The following is a 27,343-nucleotide window of genomic DNA, read 5'->3' as shown; positions in this document are numbered from 1 at the left end:
TGTTCCATAATATCCTGTGTGTGTGTGTGTGTGTGTGTGTGTGTGTGTGTGTGTGTGTGTGTGTGTGTGTGTGTGTGTGTGTGTGTGTGTGTGTGTGCATGCGTGCGCCTGATTGTGTGTGTCTGAGTGTGTGTGGTTGTGTGAGTGATTTGTCTGATGTCCTTATCTCCCTGCAGCCTGACTTATCCTGCTTGGACTCCTGAGCACATTTCTGTGGAAAAGTGTGGAGCCATCAGCGAGCCATTAGTCTCCATTAGCCATCAGCACAGAGGGGAGCCACACCGGACACACAGTGGTGACTGGGACGTTTGGGAGGGAAAGTACACAGAGGGGAGGCCTTCTGACCGCACCACGCTGCCGAGGGCCGTTCAGAGGGCCGTTCAGAGGGCCGTTCAGGGGGGCGTTTAGAGGGCCGTTCAGAGGGCTGTTCAGGGGGGCGTTTAGAGGGGCGTTTAGAGGGGCGTTTAGAGGGGCGTTTAGAGGGCCGTTCAGAGGGGCGTTTAGAGGGGCGTTCAGAGGGGCGTTCAGAGAGGCGTTTAGAGGGGCATTCAGGGGATCAGGCTGTTTGGTTGGGTTTCATTTTGAGTCCCATCTCAATAAGCAGCTTGTTTTGTAAGGGTGCCCATATGGACAGGACAGGGAAGAAACTCAAGGAAAGCGAGTTGAGAATGACGGAGAGAGGGAAGACATGTAGCATTGGACCATAGGGGGGAAATTTTCTTCAGTTAGGGCTAATGATTTGTCATGTTTTTTGTGATTTGTCACTTTTTTTGTGTGTTTAGCGGTTACCAACTATGAGCTGTTGTAATGGTTGGGAAATACAAACTAGGTTGTGTAGTATGCAGGGATGAATGATAATTTATCGTATGCATGCAACACAATAAATAACATACACAGGCTCTATGATGTATGTAGCGGTATACCTATATCAGGGTTGAATGATGTGATATGAGGTACTCCATTTGTATTCTACAGAGAAAAACCAACATTTATCAAACAAGATGTGCCCAGCACAACAAAAACCACCCAAATGTATGTATGAAATAATATTCATCTTTGTATTAAACTTTCTATTAAACCGGAATTGTTTATGACCAGCAATGGTGTATTCTGTACACTGTGAGAACATATGAGGTCACAGCTCATCTGCCTCATTGTTTAAGCCTTCAGTCCATCATCATACTGAGGGTTAAAGTTAGGGTTAGCCTAACCCTACAGTGCTGATAGGTGTCAGTGACACAACATTTATTCTTACAAAATTGTTGGTTGTTGAATGCACACTGATCATAAATGACAAATGATGCTGCAAACTGGGCGAGAGAAGTGAAAATCTCAGATTTAATCAAAATTCTATCTCCGATAAAATCAAAAGTCCCACTATTTAAAGCCAACCATCTGAGTGCACTTATCATTATCTAATTCAGATGGTGTAATCAATAATCAGTCATTTCACCACACGGTGTGGAGCAACTGAACATCTAATATACATCCCACCACTGCTTGACTATGCACAAGAGTCTGTCTTTTAACATCATCAACCCCCTCAGTGAATCACCATGTGGCTGAAGTACAAACCCAGAGCCCCTGCCCTATCACTTACCTCATCCTTATTCTTCCTCCTGCGTCTGTGAAAAGGGATGATGCAGAAGAAGAAGTACTTCAGCCAACTGAAGACAGTGGCCAGACACCACCCTACCCCACCCATCCTTCCCCTGCATGCCTTCGCAAATGGCCCGGCGCAGATGCTGAATTCTAATTGAAGTTATTGTGCCTCTGTCCTTGCATCAAACCTCCTGCCAGCAGCCGTCCCCCAAACGAGAGCCTCAACCAATCACCAAAGACAACAGAGAGGGATGTTATCCCAGGACAACAGACACACCTCGTCTCCTCCAGTCCACAAGGTGTTCCCTGATACGGGGGGGGGGGGGGGGGGGGGGGAGGAGGGGGATGTTTAAAGTAATCCTTCCTCTCCCTCTCTTAATCCCAGCATTCCTCCAGCATTCATCCTTCTTCTCTCACATCCAAAGCATCCTTTTGCTTCCAACCCCTCAGAGCAAGATACGGAGGAAGAGGATAGAGAGATACAGAAAGAGAGAGAGAGCGAGAGAGAGAGACACACACACACACACAGACAGAGACGCTGGGGGCGGGGGGGACAGTGTCACCGGCAGAGAGGGAGGCACTTACAGTGATGGGAAAAGGCGGGGTGAGGAGGGGTAGGGCGAAGTGGGTCTGTAATTTAATGTATAAAGGAGAAGGGCTGGGGGGTGGTACAACTGTGAATACTGAAATGACAATGGAGATCAGGAGAGACAGAGAGAGTGTATTTTTGTGCCACTGAAATTAACTGGTGACGCAAACAGACAGATAATAGCATTTTAAAGTCTGGCCCACTGGAAGAGGAAAACTTGGGGATTTTTCAACCTGCACCCTACTTTCTGATCATTTTAGGTCAAAGGGACAAATGTGAAAATGGAAGTTTGGAGTGTGAATGCTGCAGCCTGAAACGGGCTCCAGTCCAATACTTCACACACATGTGTCTTTTTGTTCATACCAAAAGACACATTTTTCGCCTGGTCGTGCTGTCGCCAAAGTTTTGTCATGCGACAAATCGTAATCCGTCCTTGTGCAGTTATGTCAGGCGAATTTTGTCGCGCAGTGAATTTTGTGGCACAACATATTTTGCCCGCCAACAGTGCTTCATGCCAATTCATTCTCATCAACCATGGCTGAGATAACCACCATTGCATGTCTTTACCTGTTGTGGAAGAGGGAGAGACGTCGGAATGCCCGTCGTTTATGGGTTCATAATATCATCCAGAGGCGCACACCGCTTTTGGTCGTGATATTATATGTTATATTACATAGATATTTATATATTACATTATATTATATCATATAATATTATATATAGAGCTCCGGGAGTCGCAAACGGCAACAATCACTTTCTCCTCCATGCTGCGGTTCACTGCGGAGTGCAGGGAACGGTTGGCCCGGCTGGTTGAACGCTGATTGGCTGTTACGTTACATCATCCAGGGAGTGATCACTGATTGGCTGTCATCACGCGAATGTCGCGGCAAAGTTCAATATTTCAACTCCAGCAAAAATCCTCATGAACACGCTCACCTGTGACAGGGCTTTCACGCCGCGCCGTCAATCAAGTCTTGTCACAGGTTTTTCTAGCGACAAATTTCGCCCGATTCGTGTCTATGGAGTTTGTATTGACTTTGTATGGAGTCGTGTCGCCTCGGCGCATTTGGTGTGAACGCACGTTTTGCACATGTTTAAAGTTTTCCTTTAAAGATATGTGAACCTATACATAAACACTGACAACAGAACATTACAAGAGAGTGACTGCCGTGAAAGTAGACAATGACTTATCTCAGTTTTGCAAAGTACACAAACACATATTACTCATGAACACATCACCATGTAATCATTCAGGATGTGTCGCTACAAAGGACACTCCTCGTTTTCACTTCCTTTCCAGGGAAACACGCGTCGAGGGTTGCTGTGTATTCACGTCTACACACCCTAACCCTAACCCTAACCCTAACCCTAACCTCAGCTGTATTCAGGCCTTTCCGCTGCCTCCTGCTCCCTTGTTGTCACAGCCAAAGTCCCCAACAAGCAACTGGAAAATACGATCCTGCTTTATTACCCAGGGCACATTTTGTGAATCCTATGCCGCTCTGCAGAGCCAATATTTGAAACCCCGCTGATCCAATATGCAGCAAAAAACTCTGTTCCAACACAGGGTCCCCGCCCAAATGCACTCAGCCAAGCTGCCTGAGCGAAAACAGATAAAGGGAAGGACTGCCTTTGTGAATTCAGATGGACGAAGTCAATGGAGTCGCCATTACGGTAGGACATCCACTGAGCATATCATATCAAATGTGTATTAACATATAGCACTTGCACCGCGCTACAGCGGTTGTCAGGTCGAATCATAACCATGTGTCAGTGCCAGCTCCATGGGGGGTCATTCAGCAGTAGGGTATGCTGAGGTTAAGACTAGTGGTATCCAAATGCTAGATCGCGACCCGTAAGTGGGACCGCAGCAGTGGGTGGAGGGATGGGCCTGCGGTATATTCTCTGTCGAAAGCAGCTTTTACCACCCCATGCCAATCGCCCGAACCTCCCAATTACGCTGTTCTGTCAGAGGACCAAGCGTTTCCAGAAGATTAGGGGAAAGAGGTGAGGATTCTGTACACTTCCTGTCCAACCACCCGCAGAACATAACCATGACATTGGTGTTTAGGCTCCTCTGTTTTAGTAAACCAGACAAGAGGTCATCAGGAGTGACGGCCCATTGTTCTTGGAAAGAGCAAATTTGGGAATGTGGTTCACTATTTAGTCATTTAGGAGACACAGGTCATTAAAAGGAGAAAAAAAGGGCTTCTTGCTCGAGGATAGACTCCAGGTAGACTGAACTTTGGGATCAAAACAAGAACCTTTCTGCTTGGAACTCCCTCAACACTAGACTTATAAATCATGTTATCACAGACACCTTTCAAATCCCTCTTTCCCCTGAACAACAATAACTCCACAAACCATCTCATCAGAGAGCTCTTTTTTTCACCAATGGCGCTCTCCCTTCGTCCCTCGACCTCAATAACGCTTTACCCGAAGGTCTCAGTGTGCTTTCCCACCCTGCGATTTATTATTGAGTTGAATTATATTTTGCCAGCGCAACTCGATACGATGCGCTGTGGCCAACTGGACACGTCTCGCTCCAACGCACAGATAATCGCACCCGTCATCTCCTTACGTATGATTCCTGAGGACACATAAAAACCTGTCTCCATGACATATCGAGTCACACACACAACCCCCAAACCCTGCATAAAATACCATGGATGCCTCCCAAAAGATGGGGTTGTATTAGCTATTGCCGGTGATGGTGTCTCTCGGAGCACACTCTCGGGCAGCCAGTAAGTGATCATTCCGCAGGCCACTGGGATTAAGTGGCATACTGTGGGTTTTACTTAGGCCCCGTCCACACAGAGCCCATAAGTCTTGTGCGTTTGGGCCGACCTTCCAGACGGATCCGGGGCCCGAAAACGCACTTTTCTGAAACCACCTCCGAGGGTGGATTCAAATATAAACTGACCTATGCGGTTTCGTGTTAGGATTCGTGTGGACGCCTGAAACGCAAACGATGACGTCATCGCCCCACCCCTCGACCCTCCAGCCTATGAGCTCTTAAGCCTGTGGCGTCTCAGAACGACAACAACAATGATGGCGGACTACATGCTTGTGATGATTCTGCAGCAGATAATGTCATACACACTCGCAAACAAACTTAAGGCATGCACACACACACGCTTGTACAAACAGCCAAGAGCATATGCTAATAATAATTTCTCCCTAAATTAATATACATCTGAGACCTTAAATTCAAAGCGCACTCAACACATCACTGACTACGTCCCCGGTGGTGAAGACACTGTTTCATCTTGAGGACGTTGAGGTTCGGGGAACGGCCCCCAAAAGACCAGCAGTCTGCCTCTCCTCCCGGTTCATCCCTCTCCTCCCCCTCTAAAGACCAGCAGTCTGCCTCTCCTCCCGGTCCGTCCCTCTCCTCCCCCTCTAAAGACCAGCAGTCTGCCTCTCCTCCCGGTCCGTCCCTCTCCTCCCCCTCTAAAGACCAGCAGTCTGCCTCTCCTCCCGGTCCGTCCCTCTCCTCCCCCTCTAAAGACCAGCAGTCTGCCTCTCCTCCCGGTCCGTCCCTCTCCTCCCCCTCTAAAGACCAGCAGTCTGCCTCTCCTCCCGGTCCGTCCCTCTCCTCCCCCTCTAAAGACCAGCAGTCTGCCTCTCCTCCCGGTCCGTCCCTCTCCTCCCCCTCTAAAGACCAGCAGTCTGCCTCTCCTCCCGGTCCGTCCCTCTCCTCCCCCTCTAAAGACCAGCAGTCTGCCTCTCCTCCCGGTCCGTCCCTCTCCTCCCCCTCTAAAGACCAGCAGTCTGCCTCTCCTCCCGGTCCGTCCCTCTCCTCCCCCTCTAAAGACCAGCAGTCTGCCTCTCCTCCCGGTCCGTCCCTCTCCTCCCCCTCTAAAGACCAGCAGTCTGCCTCTCCTCCCGGTCCGTCCCTCTCCTCCCCCTCTAAAGACCAGCAGTCTGCCTCTCCTCCCGGTCCGTCCCTCTCCTCCCCCTCTAACCATCAGCATGGGGGGAGGGGGGGGCGTCTTAAGGGGCGAGAAGATGGCCAATCAATGAAACAGCTCCTCCACCAGCCCTACACCATCTTAAACCCCCTGCACCAGACTGTAGAGAAATGTGAATCCTTTTCATTTCACTTCCGACTGGCCTTCCAGCCTGGGACTTTGTAATTCATTCCATTGCTTTTTTTTAAGACCCCTCATCCTAAACCCATCTGTGATCCTAATCCTGCTTGGTGACTGGCTAAGAGATGGGGGGAAGAGGGAAGGAATGGGGAAGGGTGTGAGAGAGAGAATGTCTATGGCTTAAGACCAAACATCTGCATGGCAGCGATATGTCGCACCTTCCATCAATGATAAGCTGCTTTCCCTGAGCGTGCCACCCTCTGTCTAATGTGATGCACCAACCACACCACCACCACCGCCACCACCACACCACCACCACCACACTGCCTCCGCCACCACCACCACACCACCACCACCACCACACCACCTCCAACACCACACCACCACCACACCACCACCGCCACCACCACACCACCACCACCGCCACCACTACACCACCACCACCACACTGCCTCCGCCACCACCACCACCACACCACCACCACCACCACCACACCACCACCACCACCACCACACCACCACCGCCACCACTACACCACCACCACCACCACACTGCCTCCGCCACCACCACCACCACCACCACCACCTCATCCACCACCACACCACCGCCACCACCACCACCACACCACCACCACCACCACACTGCCTCCGCCACCACCACCACACCACCACCACCACCACCACACCACCACCTCCACCACCACCACCACACCACCACCGCCACCACCTCCACCACCTCCACCACCACCACACCACCACCACAACCACCAACAGCACACCACTACCACCAGCACCACCACCACCGCCAACGCCACCACCACAACCATCACCATTTACTGCAGATTTACAAGCCCATCTGTAAGCGACAAGAGCAAACAGTAATAACAGTGAAATGCTGGACGGAAAACAGCATTGCCAGCTTACAAGCTTGCTTTGATTGTACAGATTGGGATGTATACTATAGCTCATGCTCTGACTTAAATGAACTGGCTCTAACTGTTTCTTCTTACATCTCCTTCTGTGTGGACACCAATATTCCCTGTAAAAATATTACAGTCTTCCCTAATAACAAACCATGGGTTACTTACGGGTCGTTTTTGATCAATCTTTTCTTGAGAGTCTCCTGAGCTTTTCTTTTATCTGCTGGTTTCACAGCCCTACAGTAAAAGACAGAAACAGCCTGAACAGTATTGTTAACATCTGATCCAAGATCATGGGAGTGAAACAAAGGGACCTGAGGTATTTTTGCAATCGGCAAATCTTCCAAAAAGCAGCAGGTATTTTGGCTTCTTCTGGTCATGTTCCTAGAAGTGTATTTTGTCTGTTGCCATCAGGGCGTTGTTATGCTCTACCTGCTTGTAGAACTAACCTCCATTCAAAGTCGTTTATCCCCTCAGCAATTCAACTACTAAATGCTCTCTAGTTGTGTATGTGTATTTGTTGTTTGTATGTTTGTATGTACAACAAGCTGCTCAAACAAATTGCCCCTAGTGGGATTAATAAAGTTGTATTGTATTGTATTGGTTGATTGATTGAATGATTGAATGATTGAGTGAAGGGGCCCTTCGTTTCAAAAGTAGTGCGGCTCTTGAGTTCTTCCTCTCTGCCTATCGGTGGCCTTTTCTTCCCCTAGATTTCTCCGGGGGGGGGCTACAGGGGAGGGCTTGAAACAAAGGGGGCGGAGGAAGGGATGAGGAGAACAAACACATTCCTTACGTTACACTGGAGTTACCAGAGAACAGGATAGGAGAGGGAGAACAGGACAGTGTGCCAGTCCAAAGGTTGTGGGCTCAAACCCAAACCCTGGCAAAATGTCAGTCCCTTCGGTTAGAAACCTGCTAAAAGCATCTTCGAAACAACCAATTGGTAGTGAATAGTACAGTACAACACCAGTCTCAAGAGTTCAAGGGCCTTCTATTCCCGGAGACAGATCGTTGGTATTCAACTTCATGACGGATGCATATATTCACATATATTCATTAGAATCCACAGGTTCTTATGTAACTTTGATGAGGTGTGCACATACACACACACACACACACACAGTGTGCAAATGCTAATAAAGCGTGTGAGCTGATGTCTGCGAACACGAGAGGAATGTGCCTCACTAAACACCTCATATTCAACAGAATATGCAAAGGGTAACAATTCCCAAATCTCACACATACACACACACACAAAAAACACAGAATAAACCATGAATACAGTCACACTTCTTCCCTTTCTTTCTCTCCCCTCTGCCGTATCAGCCAGTGCATTGGACCTGGTGGTTAACCAGGAGCCAGTGAGGGGAATTCCAGGGGCCGCTGTGACAGACAGCGGCCCTGCAGAGCCAATAAAACCAGGGGTCCATAGGAAGGGAAACAATGATTGCACTGACAACCTTATCCCTTACCGGTAAATTACAGATTCCAAAAGGGCATGATGTTCAGCCTCGCATTAGCTTCTACACGGCACCGCGTCTGGCAGGACACATGTGAAGGGAGACACGCATGCGGCAGGGAGAATAAAGCACTCGCACACATACATATGCACACATACACACTACACACAGATTACACACACACACAGCAAGACCATTCTTGCGTTCCTAGCATTAACATCCATCATCCACCCTCAACCACCACCCATGTATGATGACCATAGATGGGCCTATATAGTTACAGACGTGGACCACAGGATGATCTAGTGGATTGGGTGTAAGACTCCCAGACCAAAGGCTCTGGGTTCAAAACCCCAATGTTTAGTTTACCCGTAGGCATGCCCCACCTTTAATGACATTTATTAAATATACTAAACATTAATAGTAAATAGTAAAAGCCCAGACCAATGAGGGAGGTGTAATGAAATTGTACCAGGTTCAGTTTAGGGTTGCTTCTTCCTTGTGCCTTATCATTTGTGATTGTTCCAATTGACTCAAATCTATCTTAATTTGATACAAAGTCTTGTAACCACTTTATCTAAGTGTTTAGTTGGGTTCTAAATCACTATCCTCACCCTTAAGCGGATGACTTGGTTAATGGAATCAACGGTTTTAACACAAAAGCCTAAGCTAGGCACCTCACGTCCCCTGCCGTGTTCAACTTTTCACCCTGTTACACAGCCGGCGAGACCAGGCCTGGTGTCGTAAAGAAGAGAAAGACAAATGACAACAAGCCCTTCAGGGACAGATGAGCGAGGCCCAATCCAGGCCGAGAGCTCACAGCTCCTCCCAGTTAAGAGCCCATCAACTTTAACAGTCATTAAGGGGATCATTATGGGATGTCCAGAGAGTGATTTACCACCCACTCTTGTTAAAAGAGGGGGTGGGGTCACGTTTAGTCGTAAGGGACAGGACACGATGACGATGAGAGGGGAGAGAGACTGAAGGCTATGAATTGCAAGCCTGCCCAGCCGTCAGACAGAAGGTGAATTCACTTAATTCCCGACAGACACTACGTCGTCTGCAGTGTCCGGAGACACTCAGGGCCTTGTCCTTAGCTACTGGGGAGTCACATTTCAGTCTTACTGAATTTCCATGGTTATTTTGTGAGTATGACTGTAATACTGTTCAAACAGACATTCGATTTTGTTAGACGGCTAAAAAAATATCACTCTAAGTTACGTTTGATTACGTCATACTTTTCTATTTTTAGAAAGATAAAAAATGTTACCTCGAAGACCACATACAGTAATTCCTTGAATACAAATGTTAGTGTGAAGGTGTTTTCTCTTTTTAAGGACATTCCAAGGAACTCAAACTAACCTAAACACAAATGAAACCTATGTGTCATATGTTGTGATCCACAGGCGTCGATAGCACCCCCAGAAGGCCCTCTCTGACACCACAATACTGAATCAACACCAACATAAAGCCAAAGTTCACCATCACCAACCAAATAACAACTTCAATACTGCCTTATCTTATTAAAAATGTTAAATGCCAACACGGTCAGATTGGAGCCAATCCCTGACCCCGCTCCTAACTGAAAAATAACCATTGTCAAGACAACAAGAACTCACCACCCAGAAGGACATGGCGGGGGCTGCTTCAGTAGATTGCTCACACATGGGTCACAGCGCCTCCTCTTCTTCAGTAATTCACAGAGAGACTCTTCTAGAAAGACGTAGCGGCCGGTTGGCTGGTCTATATGTGGTCGTCAGAGTCGCAGAGTGCCGTGAGCCCGGCAGCCTGCGCCCTATCCTGACACGTTTCCTGAACAGCATTGTTAGCAAAGGGGAGAGGAAGGCCGCGCACGCACGTGTACACGCACTGTGAGTGACTAAGTGAAGCCCTTCTCTCTCTCCCATTCCAGACAATTCATTTGTCATATTTGTACTGTACTGTCGCAGTAGGGGGCAGTATCTTAGTCCATCCAGCCTTGGCCATGAAATGTTCCCCCATGTAAATGGTATGGCCCAACTGGCCTTGATTGTTTGTTTGACCTTTATTTATTCAGGAAGGTCCCATTGAGTTATAATATCTCGTATATCTCGGCCAAGATAGCCGACAAGTACAGTTACAGTACAGAGATGACATAGACCACAGACAGACTGACAAAGCATAAGCAAACAAAAAGCACAGCAAGTATACAAGACAAGTACAGCTTAGGTACAGAGGAGACATAGACCACCAGCAAGAACACACTTAAAAGTGTTGAGACAGAGAAACAGTTACACTGTTCTATTAAAGTTGTTTTAAGAGATTTTTAAAAACATCTATGGAGGGCAATGATTTCAGATCTGTTATGTTCTGAGATCCATTCCAGGCATATGGTGCATATGAGCTGAAGAAAGTCTTACTTAATTCTGTACGTATAGCTGGGATGTTTAGGACCAACCTAGTGCTGTAAGCACTGGTGTAGCATGTTAACAGACTACAACCAATGCCTTAGCAATAAAAGTCCATTTGACCATTTTCATATAATTTGCAGTGGTGTGTTCTTGCTTTTGTATCTGTCACAAAACGTAACGCTGCATGATACACTACATCCAACTTAAAAAAAATTATAATAATGGGAGCATGCATATATAATATATCACCATAGTCTAAAATAGGTAGAGAGGTACTTTGGACCAGCCTTAACCTAGCAGCAAAAGGGAAACACCTTTTCAGTTGGAAGTAAAAACTTAACTTTGGTCTAAGCTTTTTAAAAGGATTATCGATGTGTGCTTCATAGTTCAACATAGTTCAAAGCCAGATCCCTAAACATTTGTATGTTTTTACCCTTTCTAACAGGGTGCCATCAGCAGTTTCAGTTTCAATATTATATGTTATATGTTAGTGATCAGCAGGAACGTGTAAAAATCATGTATTTTGTCTTTTTAGTATTTAAAATTAGTTTCAAGTTAACTAAGGAAGTTAGTAATAAACTGAAGGCAGTCTGCAGATCATCTACAGCTGTCTTCACCGACAAAGCCACTGTATAAAGAACAGTGTCATCAGCATAGAGGTGTGCTGGGTCTAGGCCAACACACAGGTCATTAAAGGTGCCATGACATGCCACCAGGTGTGGTGTGATTAGCCGTTACAAGCCGTTTTGGAAATCAGCCCCTTAAGACATCACAGGTGTGTGTGTCCACCTAGATGTGTGACGGATAGATGAGCAACGTTTGACTGATCTATCCAGCACACAGCTAGGTGGACACACCCACTTTCTGCCCCTTATGAAGTCATAAGGGGCAGATTTCCAAAACAGCTTGTAACGGCTAATCACACCACACCTGGTGGCATGTCATGGCCCCTTTAATATAGATGGTGAATAAGATAGGCCCTAATACTGATCCTTGCACCACACCCATCTTCACCTCCACTAAAGCAGAACTATTATTATCTACAGATACACACTGGGTACTTTCAGATAGATAATCTAAAACCCACTTCAGTGTTGTGGCACTGAAACCAATATGCTGAAGACGTTGTAACAGGAGTGCATGATCAACACAATCAAAAGCTTTAGACAGGTCAACAAAGAGAGCAGCACAGGATTTCTTATTATCCAAAGCAGTAATTATGTCATTAGTGACTAAAGTAGTGATTGTGATTGTGCTGTGACATTGCCTAAATCCTGATTGTGTGGGAGTTAATATACCATTTTTTGACAAATAATGTTTAATCTGCTCATTTACTAGAGATTCAAATATTTTAGCAGCTACTGACTAGTAGCTGCCTAGAAATGGGGTGATAACTGTCTGGGTTGGAGGGATCACCACTTTTAGGCAGTGGGAGAACCATAGCTGACTTAACTGACAGGAGCTAGGGATTTCCCAGATGGTAAGGCTGAGATTAAAAATGGAGTCAATTGGGCTGGCAATCACACTTGCTGCCGCCTTCAAGAAAAAGGGCTCAATTTTGTCTGGACCAGTAGATTTTTTAATGTCCAGTTTAGATAAGGCTTTATTTACTTGGTAAGGTATAATAGTAGTAAAATTAAAGCAACTTGAAGATATTACACTTTGATGCATTACAGGTCTTTCAGATACTGGAAAATGGGATGTAACTATTGCTGCTGCCTTAGTAAAATGATCATTGAATGCATTGATTATATTGTCTTTGCCTTTAATCTCACATTGATTGATTTTTAACACATCAGGGAGAGCTGGTTTTTCCACAGTCCCCTCTGTGGATTTCACCAACTTCCAAAATGTACAGGGGTCATTTTGATTTTCATTTAGTAGATTTAAGTAATGCTGCTTTAACTAACTGTGTGCACTTATTTCGCAATGCCCTGTAGTAATTCCAGGACCCGGGATCATTATGTTGTTTAGCCATGCACCAAGCACTATCTCTCTGTCTGATAAGATTTGCTATGTTTTCATTAAACCATGGGTTGTCCTTTCCACTGACTCTATATATTCTCAGGGGGGCATGTTTGTCAATAAACTGAGTGAAAGTAGTTTTAAAATACTTCAACATCTACCATTTCACAGATGCGGTACAAATCACTATTATAAAGATCATGTAGAAATGCTTGTTCATTAAAACGCTTGTCATTTATTTTAAAAATAAAACAAGGTTTGGGTTTCACAGGTCTACATTTCCTAACACATGCAACAACACAGTGGTCACTAACGTCATTGCAAAAGACACCAGTAGCACAGTATTTGAACAGACAATTTGTAAGAATAACATTGATTAGGGTGGAGCCTGCGTCAGGAGACATGGCCAGTGAGGAACTAACCCTAACACCAGGAACTGTTGTTATTTCTATGATTTTCTTTTTGGGGGGGGTGTGGGGGGTATTTTTTAAGAGCTCTTTTCAAACTAGGAGTTGGACGGGTTGGCTCATATGCTGACATTTCACTTCCTCGTTCCCCCCTCCATTGGCAGGACAAAGAGCCCTTCAGCCGGGAGCCCTGGGAGTCAGGGGGGGGATAGGGGTTGTGCTGATTCACTTTCGCTTTTTAACTTCAATCTCAGACTCAGCATTCCTCTGAAACATACTGAATCCTTAGCAAATCATAACAAACAATCAAATGTTTCATGCCTCTAGGAATGACATCGGACGAAAGAATATATGTGCACCAATGTGTGCGACACCAATGCAAAAAACAATCACTTCAGTGCTCGGGTTCTGCTGGAGGCCTGGTCATATGTGGACTCGGTCACAGCTTGTACTTCCTCCTCTCTTGCAGAGAGACAACATCCAGTAGAGAGCCATGAGTCCTGGATCTCTGTGACAGCTCCGTTTACACTGTAGTCACGGATTCAACTGTTCACAAAACTGAGCTGAGGTTGGGGAGAGGGTGGGGGGGGCGGTAAAATGGCTTCATCAACAGTTCCTGATAGAGTCAAGAACTAAAGAAATAAACTGTTAGCAGATAGAGGGGATGGAGTGTTGTGTGATGGCGACACCAGGCTCCCAGCGAGGGCCTGGGGCCCGGACACAACCAGACCAGGGAGGGGGGGATCAGGTCACTGCTGGGGTTTCTGAGTCTCTCCGTCGACTCAACTGTTCAGCCGAGGGTGGGTGAGGGGGTGAGGAGGTGAGGGTTAGGGGGGGGTCGTCCTTTGTAACTGTACCATTGTTGTGGAATTTAGAAAGCTACATTTATAGTACGTTTTGGCAATACCCAACCAACCCTTACTTTTTAACTAGGTAATGCAGCACTATAACTATTGTTCTCATTTGTTGTCGCTTTGGATTAGGGATGTCACGAGAACCGATACTTCGGTACCAAGTCCATGCGACAATTCTAAAAACGTGACGGTACTCGTTTTTCTACAGTACCGTAGGTACCGGGGATGCAATTCCTCCGGAATACAGCTACAAGTGTTGTAGTCGGCTGTTAAATGCCAAAGGAACACGGAAGATGCCAACTGCAGCTGCAGCGAGTGTGACAGCTCCGCCTGACTCGTATAGTAAGAGTCGTGTCTGGAAGTGCTTTGCGTCTGGAACGCTGCGCCGCGCGACTGTTTCAGACCGGACCCTTTTCAATGTTGGCTTCTAAACACACATGGTACGAGCGATTGAAAACAATGTTGGCGTCTCCTGTGGCTGCCTTGCGCACCTGCGTTATATTACTTATTATAAAACGGGTGGCTTAAATCAAGCGATCTGATTGGTTCCCAACTGTTGTATATTGAGCGTATACACACAGCTATGATGCCCGTTCAGTTTACAGAGTTCAGTATCACTCCACGCCTAACTTGAACTGTTGTTTATTTATATATGAAAGCAATAGCATAGTTCACTGAAGCCTAAAAACATGTTGATTGCTGGAGAGGGTGGAAATGTTGTAAAGCAATAGGCACACGGTGAGTGAACTCGATAGTAGGCTAAATTGCTAGCGAACCAAGCTACCGCCGTACACTTTTCAGGCAGCCAGGAGGGACTACTTTTTTGTATTTGTTTAAAAAAAATGCTTTTCCGACTTTCTCGCCTTTTCAATATTGAGGGTGTCTATGACTTTCATTTCGCCATACTTACGTAACCGTTTTATAAAAGCAATAGATCACTTCAGTCAGTGAAATGTTAAGAGACGGACAACGCCCCTTAACTGTGGTATAATGAGAACATACCACAGCCTGTCGTGATCTATTGCTTAAATATTATGTTGGAAGTTATGTTTTAAACCCTGCCATGCACGCAAGTGTAAACTTGCGTGTGTAAAGCATAGCTGCATGACTGCCTGCTTTCAGCTCGTATTATTATTATTTTTAACAATTTAATTTTAATTAGTCATTGAAGGCTACATGCCAGTGCCACTGTTTCTGTAATGTTCAAACATTTTTAATAAATGAGTGTATGTTGAAGTACATCGGATTTATTGTTTTTGTGTGGGAATTGCTAATTAGAGTTAGGATAGAAGAGAGCTGGCGAGATACACAGACAGACATTGCAGATGTGACAGTCAGACAATAGAGATAGCCTAAAAGTATAAAAGTGTATTCTATAGCAGCATGTTCAATCGACTCTCTGGAACACATTGACTTCACTAAGTGCTGGATCTCCAACATGTCTTCTGTCACTGCCTTGGGCTAATCAGTGTGTCAATAAGCAAATCAAAGCTAACCAACCATAAGCTATGAAACGCTAAACCAAGCTGATGGAGACAGCCTGCATTGCGCCATCGTTCCTGGTCTCGTGTGAAACCAGGGGCAATCCCCTATTTAACCCAGCAGGCCTCTATCCTCGCCCACAACCCCCCCACCCCCTCCAACACGCCCGTACAAACAGCCAGTGGGGGATTGCATCATCTCCTGGAGGCCTTCCAAGCCATCTCTGAAAGCTAACGTCTCTGTTTGTCTTTTAAGTCTTTGTGAGGATCATGACGTCGCCTCAGCAAACACACCGTATATTTACGATTGTTCCGGCAAAAAATACCCTGAGAATGATTTAATGTTTATGTTTTGGAGCCGGCTTTATGACGTTGTTGTGAGGAGGAAAGATTGTAATTATCGTTGGGTGTAATGATGGTGTCAGGGTGTCGTCTGTTGAAGCTTGGAAGAAAACAGGAAACTGAATACCTTGACCTTAATGTGTGCTCAATTCATGATAACTGCGATGTAGCGCTGTTGATTTTATTACTAAGTCAATACTAGACGACAAAGCTGTTCTGGAAAAAGTACTGCATAGTTTGTGTGTGTGTGTGTGTGTGTGTGTGTGTGTGTGGTGTGTGTGTGTGTGTGTGTGTGTGTGTGTGTGTGCGTGCATGTGCATGGAAAAGCAGATTTGGAAAAAGTAATCAGAAAAAGTTATAAAATTATGTGCAATTCATCTGGAACCACCGTTTTATCATTCATGTGTGTCTGTGTGTGTGTGTGTGTGTGTGTGTGTGTGTGTGTGTTTCACTACTCACTGCCAGAATTTCTAGATGTGAAAAACCAACCAACCATGGCGTTGCATTGCTTTACCCCCAGCCACTGTAACCCATGGCGATCCCACATCCGTCCAATAGCGGGCCTTTATGCAAATGTCAATCATGCTCGGCTAGTCGCCATCCTCGTGTGTGTCTGTTGCGTTGCTTCACGTTTCACATGGAGCCAGAAGGCCTTTGTTTACGCTAATTGAATTAAACTGAGAGAAGGTGACCTCAGTGCCGCACAGACAGGGCAAATTAAATGCAGCCAATCGGAGCGGCCTGGGAGCCCTGTTTACACTGGAGTCATTCATGAGGTTAGGAGGGAGGAGTGTAGTCTAGCCTCCTTCCTAAAATGTTTCCTACGTTGCTTTTCTTCCTTATTTTTTCAATTTCTAGATCACTTGACTTTTAGACATTGTAGATGGTTTACGCTCAGGGCTGCCTAGGGGTAGACAGTGGATAATGGGCTTTGAACACAGAACCTTTTGGACGGGAGTCAACACCCTTACAGCTCAACTTGTGTGTCCTGATTATTTCTTTTTTCCTAAAACATTTAGAACAGCCATGTGCATGATGTAAGTACTATAACTTAACTACTGGATGTAAGTACTATAACTTAACTACTGGCCAGTGGTTTTAATGATTCAACCGCTTGAAATATCTCCATCTGCTGGTTAAACCTCACAATGTTTGAACACACTTACGGTAAACATTTAAAATAATTATCCTGATTCAAAGTTACTGAGAATCAAGCTTTGAACCCTGTTTAAACGTTTCAACCCAGAACCTTGGTTTGGGACGGGAGTGAAACACCCTCACCACTTTACAATTTTTGCCCAGATAGTTTTGGATGATTTTGATTTTGGATAGACAAAACACTTCTTCTTGAACTGCAGTATAATAAAGTAATGTTCCATGTCTTTCAACAAGAGTCTTTCAAAGCCATGGCTTGTGTTTCCATGTTTGTTTTGCCATCTTCCCGTTCCTTTGAAGTCTGCTGGTCTGGTTGAAACGCCAGCGGCCTGCCCAGCCACCGAGCAAACAGTGTCAGGTTTGAGTCCCGGACAGATAAAAGTGTCTCGGAAATGTTTTGGCCCGCCTCCAGGGCAGTGAGAACAAACGTTGGTCGTCTCAATTTGTTGGATCACTGTTGGGGTGAGGCGCTACACGGGACGTTAAAGGAACACAAGACAAAGTGGGGAGGGAGGTTTCTTTCTTTGAGCTAAAACAAACTGTTTTAAATATGGAAACTGCAATGTATAAAGCTTCCAGTGTGTTGGCTAGGGTGCTCGACTCCCAGTCTGATGCATCAGTGTCCTCAGCCTAACCTGGAGGCCATGGCACCACCCTTAGCAACATGAACCCTACCTGCTCCATGTAGCTTAATTATCTTCATTAAAAAGTGCCTTCTAAATAACATTATAAACAATAATTGTGTAATATATTCAGCTGTGTTCAATAACTGGACTAAAGTTGAAATCAGATCAAACTCAAAAGGTTAACCATCATTGAAAGTGGTGCGTCACGTGGTATTGTGGAGCGCGGCGATAAGCCCGGTTACCTCATCACGTTAGGGTGCTGCTAACTGACTGATAAGAGAGCCATTAAAGCAGATAGTCCAGATTCAGCCCATACACATTCAAGGGCACTTATCTACACATGCAGTGTGATGTCACCCGTGCTATCATTTAGCGCAGCTGCTGCCAAACTTTCCCACATTGATTACGAAAAGCACACTTCTGATGCCATGAATGCAAAGTGTCCACCATTGCTGGTGGACACCTTTATGAATGAGTCCATCGAAAAGATGTAATCATTATTTAAATTAATTTGTAAACTACTGAAAATGCAGTATGGTTATTCAAAGCAGGTATGAATTGCTTTGTTCAAAGTAGGGTTGTCAAAATTGCTCAAAAATTACTTTAGAATATTCCCTCTTAAAAACACATATTCGAACTATTCAAATATCTATATTTACGCATTATGTCAGTGACGCGCATTACGTCAATAACAGGACAAACTAATACAACAAGACATAACTACTTGTATAGGTAGTTTATTTAAGTTTAAACATATTTGACAACATATTACCTACACAAAAATAAGTAAATTAACTAATGGCCAAGACCGCAGACCTCGCTCTCGCTCGCTCACTCGCTCTATTTCTCTCTCTCTCTCTCTCGCTCCCCCTCACTCTCTCTGCGCATACTGGTTTAAATAAACAACAACAATAAACAAATGCTGAGTGCTGATCAAGAGTTTTGTGCGAGCAATTTAAGGTCAAGAACTCTTGTCGCTTGACTCTTGACTCTTGTCTGTTGTCTTGTAGTTCTGGTCGCCCACTCGCAAAGCAGACAGCCGCGCCACGGATGCCGCGGGTGTGTGTTTTTCATTCTAATTCTACATTCTAATATTAATTTTCACCTTTGAATGTCTGTTTTTAAAAACTATTCGAATATATGTACAAATTTAGAATATTCGTTGACAGCCCTAGTTCAAAGAGGTTATTAACACTTAAATAACATCATCCAGTACTTATTTTTTATATATTAAACATATATTATTACTTTCCTTTACATTTGGAATTGGTTTGCTATTGGAAAACGTTTCTTTGGCATCAATAAAATATCTACCTCTATATTTTAGCCCCAAACCCCTGACTTTAAATTCTCAGAGGCCCAACGAGAAAGCATAATTCAATAAAGGCATCTGGGCTTTCTCCAGAAGACTTGACAGGACAGATAGCCACTGGACAGAATCCAACACTCTCCAATGGCTGATAGAAGAACACTCAGTGGCTACAGCCAGACAGCTGCCATCATAAACCATCTTCTTGGGGAACAGGGGGCAGGGTTGCATTTACTATTTACTTCTGAGTCATTTAACAGACACTTTTATCCAGAGCGACTTACGGTAAATTGAGCAGGTAGGGGGGCAGAAAGGGGGCTAATGGATTCTTACTCAGGGAAGCCCATAAGTTGCGGACAACGGGGATGAAACGAGGATAACTACAGTGAATAGAAACCGTGGAACAGAAGCCTATGAGCAGAGCCTCCCTCCTTCCATCACAGGCAGCTGGGCTGCAAACGGAGGACTAGCTAAAGGTCACCATGTTACACCACAACACTCTCCGTCACCTATTGTCATAGTAGTCCCGGGTGTCATTTTCGTGACCCGATCGGCCCCCTCAGTCTTTGTGATAGCACAGCTGAGCGGCGCGGCGTCGTCCACCTTCACCGCACCGTGTGGCGTGTGAGGCACACATGTCGTATCGGGAGGCCCTGCAGCGACACATGCGGCAGGCCTCGGGTCCCAGGGGGTGTGATTTCATTATGTGCCGCATCACCTGCGACCCGCAGCGGTGTGCACACGCCGTCCCTCGTTAACAGGAATCAGGTTTGGAACGCCAGCCATGTGTCAGGTTTTATAAAGGCCTATCGAGTTTCCGACGAGAGACCAACTGCTAAAAATAGCGACCACGAGGCGTGAGGCTCGCTCCGAATCAACCCCTTGAATCAACCCCTTGAATCAACCCCTTGCCATCCCCTGTGATTGGCTTCGGAGAGAATGCGATTGTAGCGTACTCCGATGCTGAGCGAGGGAAAATGCCATTTCAAAATATATTACAATCTAAGTGGTATTTGAAGTATGACGCTTCATCACAGCTGTAAACACAGCTTGTCTCAGATAGAGTCGAGGGATCATACAAGCATGTGTGTGTCCAAAGCTCCATCGCCTCTTCATAATTGTACTGTTGTTGTACTGAAACTTTCTCCCAAACGTTGATGACATCCCAAAATACCACAATTGTTTTGTTGGGCTGTGTAAGTCTGTAAGGTCCATATTTCATTAGTGCTGGGCAAAAATTTATATCACAGTATTTTTCTAAATTCTAACGGTGTTCACTAGTGCTTCCACTAAGGACTAATTTGATAACGACTAATCTTCTAAAAAAGAAAGAAAAATACGCGCTGAAAGCAGGCAGTCAGGCAGCTATGCTGCTTGCGTTTACACTTGTGTGCATGGCGGGGTTAAAACATAACCTCCAACGTAATATTAAGTAATATAACGCAGGTGCACAAGGCAGCCACAGGAGACGCCAACATTGTTTTCAACCGCTCGGTACCGCTCCGTATTAATTCACAAGATTTAAAAAGATTTAAAGTATTTGAATCAAATCTGTTTTTGATTTGTTTATTTGGTTTTGAACAAATAGTTTTGGATGCATGCATGCATCGGCTTTGAGTTGGTTTGTTACTTTGAAATCGCATACGCTAACACAGACACACACACACATTCATTCATTCACGGCCGCATCCACTACAACCTGCCGATCTTCAATCAAAACAACATTAAGTAAGTGATGCCTCACACAGTCGTACCATGCGTGTTTTGAAGCCAACATTGTAGAGTCCCGTCTGAAACAGTCGCGTGGTGCAGCGTTCCAGACGTTGTGTAATCAAATACCGGTATGGCGGTTGTGGCAACCCGGCCTTGCCAATTAGCCAGAATGCAGATAGCCAGATGCAGAGCACCTGAGGAGCAGGTGGAGCAGCAGGGCTTAAACAGCTCCTCCACTCCTTCAGGGCTCTCCAGCCATGGGGCTCACGTGTTAGAGGCCGGTCCTTCAGGGCTCTGCAGCCATGGGGCTCACGTGTTAGAGACCGGTCCTTCAGGGCTCTGCAGCCATGGGGCTCACGTGTTAGAGACCGGTCCTTCAGGGCTCTGCAGCCATGGGGCTCACGTGTTAGAGGCCGGTCCTTCAGGGCTCTGCAGCCATGGGGCTCACGTGTTAGAGACCGGTCCTTCAGGGCTCTGCAGCCATGGGGCTCACGTGTTAGAGACCGGTCCTTCAGGGCTCTGCGGCCATGGGGCTCACGTGTTAGAGACCGGTCCTTCAGGGCTCTGCGGCCATGGGGCTCACGTGTGAGAGGCCGGTCCTTCCGGGTGACGGGACGTGTTACTTCCCGAGAGAAAGGAATCCCAAAAAGGGAAGGCCAGTACCTCCTCTTCGCAATGTCATCGTCCTCAGAACCCAGTGGCGTCCAAACTAAATAAACGAGGCAAATGGGCAGCCACCGCCCACCTGGGAGAGCTGGGCTCGCTGTCCATAAGGGCACCGTGCGGTGGAAACATGTCCAAAGGCCCCCGAAGTGCAGCTCTGTGAGCTTTTGGACGTTGCCAAGAAGTTTGTTGCCAAGTATTAGGAAGAAGACAAGAAAATCCCTCTCCCGTAGCTCGTGTAATATCAACATGTCCGTGGCGGCATAAAGGATACCTTCATGGGCACACAAAGGGCCGGGATGGCATAGGGCTTAATGGAGTGTGTTATGATGGCATAGGGCTTAATGGAGTGTGTTATGTTGTGTACCTTAATGGAGTGTGTTATGTTGTGTTATGTTATGTTATGTTGAGTGTGTTATGTTGTGTATCGTAATGGAGTGTGTTATGTTATGTTGTGTTATGTTATGTTATGTTGAGTGTGTTATGTTGTGTATCGTAATGGAGTGTGTTATGTTATGTTGTGTTATGTTATGTTATGTTGAGTGTGTTATGTTGTGTATCTTAATGGAGTGTGTTATGTTATGTTGTGTTATGTTATGTTATGTTGAGTGTGTTATGTTGCAAACACTGCGAGACCCAGCACCGAGGTGGAACGACATTCAGAAAAAAGGGGCGCGCATATGGGACTCGCACACACGAAAAACACACAAAACAAAAAAATACAGTTGGCCTGAGACTTGATCCATCATTCCAGCTGTCATGCCGTCCGCCGGCGACTGCCAAATGAATTAAAGAGTGACTCTGAGACGCCCAGCGAGTGGCCTCCTATCCCTTTATGTTCTGCTTCCACTGTCTGTGGGGGTGACTTCATGCATCGCTGGATCAAGTAGCGCTTCAAAAAAAAAAGAGAGCTTATTTGTCTAAAGAAACACCCAGGCATTCAACTCACACATCCTTTGACCTCGGAAGCGATGAAAGAAGAAAAGAGATCCGACCTGATAATGAGTTGAGGCTTCAGAGACATTGGGCGATTACATGCTGCTGAGAGACTGTGACTGCAAATGATCCCTTTGGATGTAATCCAATGTGCTTTTTATCTCTCGCTGAGCACCCAGGATGTTTCATAGACACGTAGAGGAAGCCAATTATTTTCTTCACAGATTCAAATTAAACAATTAGCAACCTTGTACTTGTAACTTTTTTATGTAGCTTATTCAATGTTGGTTGTATGCTTTGATTATTCTCAGCCACACATTTTTTTCACTTTATTGTACCCATTTCCTGGTGAAGTGACTTCCAGCTAGGGTTAGCACAACAGAATACAGGTTAACCAGGAGATCTGACCCTATAGCCTAGTGATCGAGAGATAACCTTTCTTAACGATAAGACAATTTAACAGAGGGGTTGAACCTCTGAACCATAAAATGTCTTGATAAGATCAGAACTGTTTTACAACTTCTCCTCTCCTTTTCTGTCTCCAAAACAAACATTTAACGTTAAAAAGGGGATTTTCAAAAACTAACTTAACAAAAAAAAACGAAAGCAGCTCTAAAATAGACAACCATAAAGCTTACACCATTCTGACTCACAAACTGGTAATGGTGTTCTAAACATAAATATACCGGTAGTAGGAATATGCAAATGGATACAATGCCCCCAAAACGAAACCCACATAATTTGAGGAAATATGGTGAGCTCCGGAGAAGAGGTGGCAGGGCAACACACACACACACACACACACACACACACACACACACACAGACTCCAGGCATCCCTCCACACAGAGAGGGTGTTGTTCCTCTGGCCCAGCGCGGGTCAGTGCGGGCAGGTAGGAGCGACTCGATACGGCTGCCTGACCAGTCCAAGCACAGAGGGCACACACACACACACACGCATCCTCAGGAATGCGAGTGCGGGGCTTCAGGTAGGTTGCAGTTCACAAAGCACATGCCATTTGTTTTTGCATACAAATATCTTCTAATCCCTGGGAAAGCCCCCCTCCCACCTTCCTCCCCCTCCCACTCTCTATCTATCTCTCCCTCTCTATCTCTCTCTCTCTATGGTGCTTCTTAACAGAGCACTAGGAATGCATCGAGGTTTCCATTACTGTTTGCATTCCATTCTAGTAAACCTGTTGTTTTTTTTTCTTGGTATTTTTATAGACTCTATTCTAGCATAACTAGAAATTCTCAGATGGGGGAGGTGGGTGGGTGATGTTCAACCGCATTACCAAATAAACATTTACCAAGAGATGCAACACCCACCCCCAAAAATAACCTGCTAAGATACATACATATCTGAGCATGGGTGGCCCACATGGGAATCAAACCTCTAACCCTGGCAGCGTTCCTACCATGCTTTGTCCATGGAGCTCAACAGAATCAGATTCCCTCTATCGGTATTATGAATAGGCCACTCTATAATGTTTGCCAAATGTTCATTTTTCTCTAAAAATACAAAATGACTATATTTTTCTGGTTTGAATTATAAACAAAGGCACTGATTTGTTATAATTGATTTTTTCAATGTCAGCTGATTCACGCGCAGTCATAAACTTACAATAAGCAAAACGATTGCCTACTACTACAATAAATCCATGAGAGATAAAGCAGTAAAATCAGAATTGTATTTGTTCATGCCAGCACTGACAAGCCAGGACTTTGGTAAAGCCATCTGTTACAGATAGCCACCCTCCAAAACCCTGCAGGGTGGACTTACAGGCAAATAAACACTGACTCTGCTCTGCAAAGACACACAAAGACACACAAAGACCTCGAGACGCAGCAGCCCACATGGCTCACATTCTTCCAGCAGCCCCAGACTCACTCTTACCTTGATCAAAGTCAAGGTGTGTCCTTAAGAGTTTTACATGGGCAGGGTGGAGCTGGAGGTGGAGGTGGTGGAGGTGTGGGGGGGAAGTTTCTGGACGATCGCTATCGCTCTTCAAAGGTGGGTTGCCGAGGGCCCGTGTGTGTGTGTGTGTGTGTGTGTGTGTGTGTGCGTGCGAGCGTATGCTTGTGTGCGTGCGAGCGTATGCTTGTGTGAGTGTGTGTGTGTGTGTGTGTGTGTGTGTTGTTTGTAAGGCAGGGCATCAGCTGGGGATACACCTCTGCAGAACACAAACACACAAGAAGCACTCTAACCCTAACCCTAACCCACACAGGAAGAAGTGAACACAGCTGTACAGAATACACATCCGTAAAGACAAACATCTGCGTGATAAACGCTTTACCAAGGCACTCACAAACAGGTGGACATTTAGGGTCCAACCTGGTCTATTCTGCAAACTTCTTACTATGACCATTAATACAAGATTAGCCTTTATAAATACATGCATAGAATCAAGATAGAGACTCCTATTGAGAATGACTGCTGTTCAGCTAATGGTCTGCCCTCGTAGTTAACACTTCAGTCTCAACCCAAGCAGAGTGGCAGCGACACACACATTCATCCCCCATGTGCCCACGTTCTCAACCGCCCCTGCCCTGTCTGTCTGTCTGTCTGTCTGTCTGTCTGTCTGTCTGTCTGTCTGTCTGTCTGCGTGCGTGCGTGCGTGCGTGTGTGTGTGCGTGTGTGTGTGTGTGTGTGTGTGTATGTGTGTGTGTCAGCAGGGGCTTGGTTCTCTAGAAGGATTTATTATCACGGTAATCATGGGGAATTTACCGGGTCAGTTTGACAACCCATCTCTTAGAGAGCTGACGTTATCTTCCCTTTCCTCTGGGCATTACATTAAGGTATTGCAAGGAAGCAGCAGAATGCACAATTAAAGAAACTTCAGATACAAAATCCACTATATAATAAAATACTAATTTCTGCATCATACTACTAGTTTTATATTTGAAAAAGTTTTAACAGCAACAAGAGTGGTCCAATTTGATCAGATAGCAACATGGTTTTGCTGTTCAACCTTGACCAGTGTCTCTGACCTTTTAAGGGTCAATGGTTACAGGTCAAATACCGCCATCTTCCAACAAGGACACACAACACCCAATGTCATGTATGAAACTAAAACACAGAATTAACTATTGGAAAAGAACAGCCTCACTTAAAAAAAAAAAACCTGCATTCCTGCCTTCAATAAATACATTCTTACTGTCATGTAAGGTATTATCATTATTAATGGGACATGGTGGGGAATTGGATGTGTGTGTGTGTGTGTGTGTGTGTGTGTGTGTGTGTGTGTGTGTGTGTGTGTGTGTGTGTGTGTGTGTGTGTGTGTGTGTGTGTGTGTGTGTGTGTGTGTGTTTTTATGGGAGGCAAGCATGACTGAACTTGGGGATGTTTAGGCTTGCCTCTGGCGGTGCAATTAGGAAGGAAGGTGAACACGCGCTGGTCTAAAGTATTGTTTTGTTCTGTCAGGGCTGGGAGGTCGATTAAATACCGCTCAACATGTCGCTGCGCCTGCAAATTGTCCTGTTGTTGTTTATCTCCACAGTTCATCAGAAAAATGGCTGAGATAAACCTTAAAGTGGGACTCTTCTGTAGGCTACTCTTCTGAATGGTGTTTTTTGTTTTATTTAGTTACATAGCCTGAGGGATCAGGTTTTGCCCACATATCGGTGACTTTCATCAGTTATTGAGTTGCCTATTGTATTAGAAAATAACAAAGATACAGCAAAAACAGCCACAGTGAATCTTAAACCAAACATCCACCTGCATGGAATTTAATATATTAAAACATCCAAACTATCACCAAAACGCACGCCTACATTGTAAAATAAAACGTGCCATATAGTTTGCAAAGGCCATCTCTTACCTTCATGCGGTTCTCTTTCTTCTTCTCCTCATATTGGTGGACGGGCATTGGCAGGAGGAAATCGTCTTCACAACAGAGGAAACTCACCGTGCATCCCATCCAGACAGACTCAGAGAGGGAGAGACCACTGAACCCATCCAGAGCTCTGCCCGCTGCTCTCCTCTCCGGATGACGTGGTGCTACTGCAGAGGACGCAGATCACCCAGACGCGTCTGAGGAGCTATTTGGCTCCAGTGTCCAAACCTGAACAGGAGGCAGACCAAGTCCCAGCTATCATTACTTCTGCATTGGCAGCCAAACGGTCGAATCCGCGAGAAAAACATTGATAAACAACATTGTTTCGGTCATGTGTGTTTTCTTTTCTCTTCGGTCACCATGAGCCGGGGCGGTTTCTTTGAGTTTCACACTTGGAGTGATTTTCCGACTTGTAGGATAAAAGGACACGTAGAAGGTAGACGCGTCTTCTTTCTGTCTTGTGGTTCTTTCTGTCGGGTCGGTTTATTCTCAATGTAACGTTAGTCTGAAAGTGGGTCGACCTCAAGCCTGTGTGGAAGGAGTTGCTGAAGACGACAGGTGATCGACGCCAGTGTGAAGCTCTCTCTCTCTCTCTCTCTCTCTCTCTCTCTCTCTCTCTGTGCCGTGCCCCCCCCTCTCTTCAAAAGTTGGAATATTTGATCGTGTGGTTTATCAGGCTATACAGTAAAGCTCCATAAATAATTTGGTGACACATTATGGGCTACGTTTGCAGTCATAAAATATAAACTTGTAGAATAAGTGTTTTATTGGGCTCCTGTAAGTAACAGTTTTCTTAAACAATGTATGATGTATGATAAACTTTATAAATGTCGGCCATTAAGTTTACACACACATAGGCCTACTTGCGTCTGTAAATAGCATGTTTGGAAATCAACAAGTTGGTCAAGTTCAAGTTCTTTGTTTTGCTTATGCTGCCCTCTGCTGGTCACGTGGGGAGTCCCCTCTTCATGAACAGCGCTTCGCAATTTGTAAAAAAATA

The 27,343-nt window shown here is 45.5% G+C and overlaps 1 protein-coding gene across 3 annotated transcripts in view; it reads right to left on the bottom strand.

Moving 5' to 3' along the window:
* Positions 1 to 26,445, bottom strand: part of tns1b (tensin 1b) — a 181,868-nt gene extending 155,423 nt beyond the window's left edge. For all 3 annotated transcript variants that reach the window (XM_084478512.1, XM_084478514.1, XM_084478513.1), the window contains exon 1: positions 26,329 to 26,445. In XM_084478512.1, coding sequence (XP_084334638.1) covers positions 26,329 to 26,427 — 99 coding nt within the window. In that variant the 5' untranslated portion in view covers positions 26,428 to 26,445. The remainder of the gene's footprint in view (positions 1 to 26,328) is intronic.
* Between the last annotated feature and the right edge of the window lie 898 nt (positions 26,446 to 27,343).

Source organism: Micromesistius poutassou, assembly GCF_964030765.1.
Source record: "Micromesistius poutassou genome assembly, chromosome: 14".
NCBI classification, from domain to species: Eukaryota; Metazoa; Chordata; class Actinopteri; order Gadiformes; family Gadidae; genus Micromesistius; species Micromesistius poutassou.
Note: the sequence above shows the minus strand (reverse complement) of the source record. Positions and strands in the feature narration are given on the sequence as shown.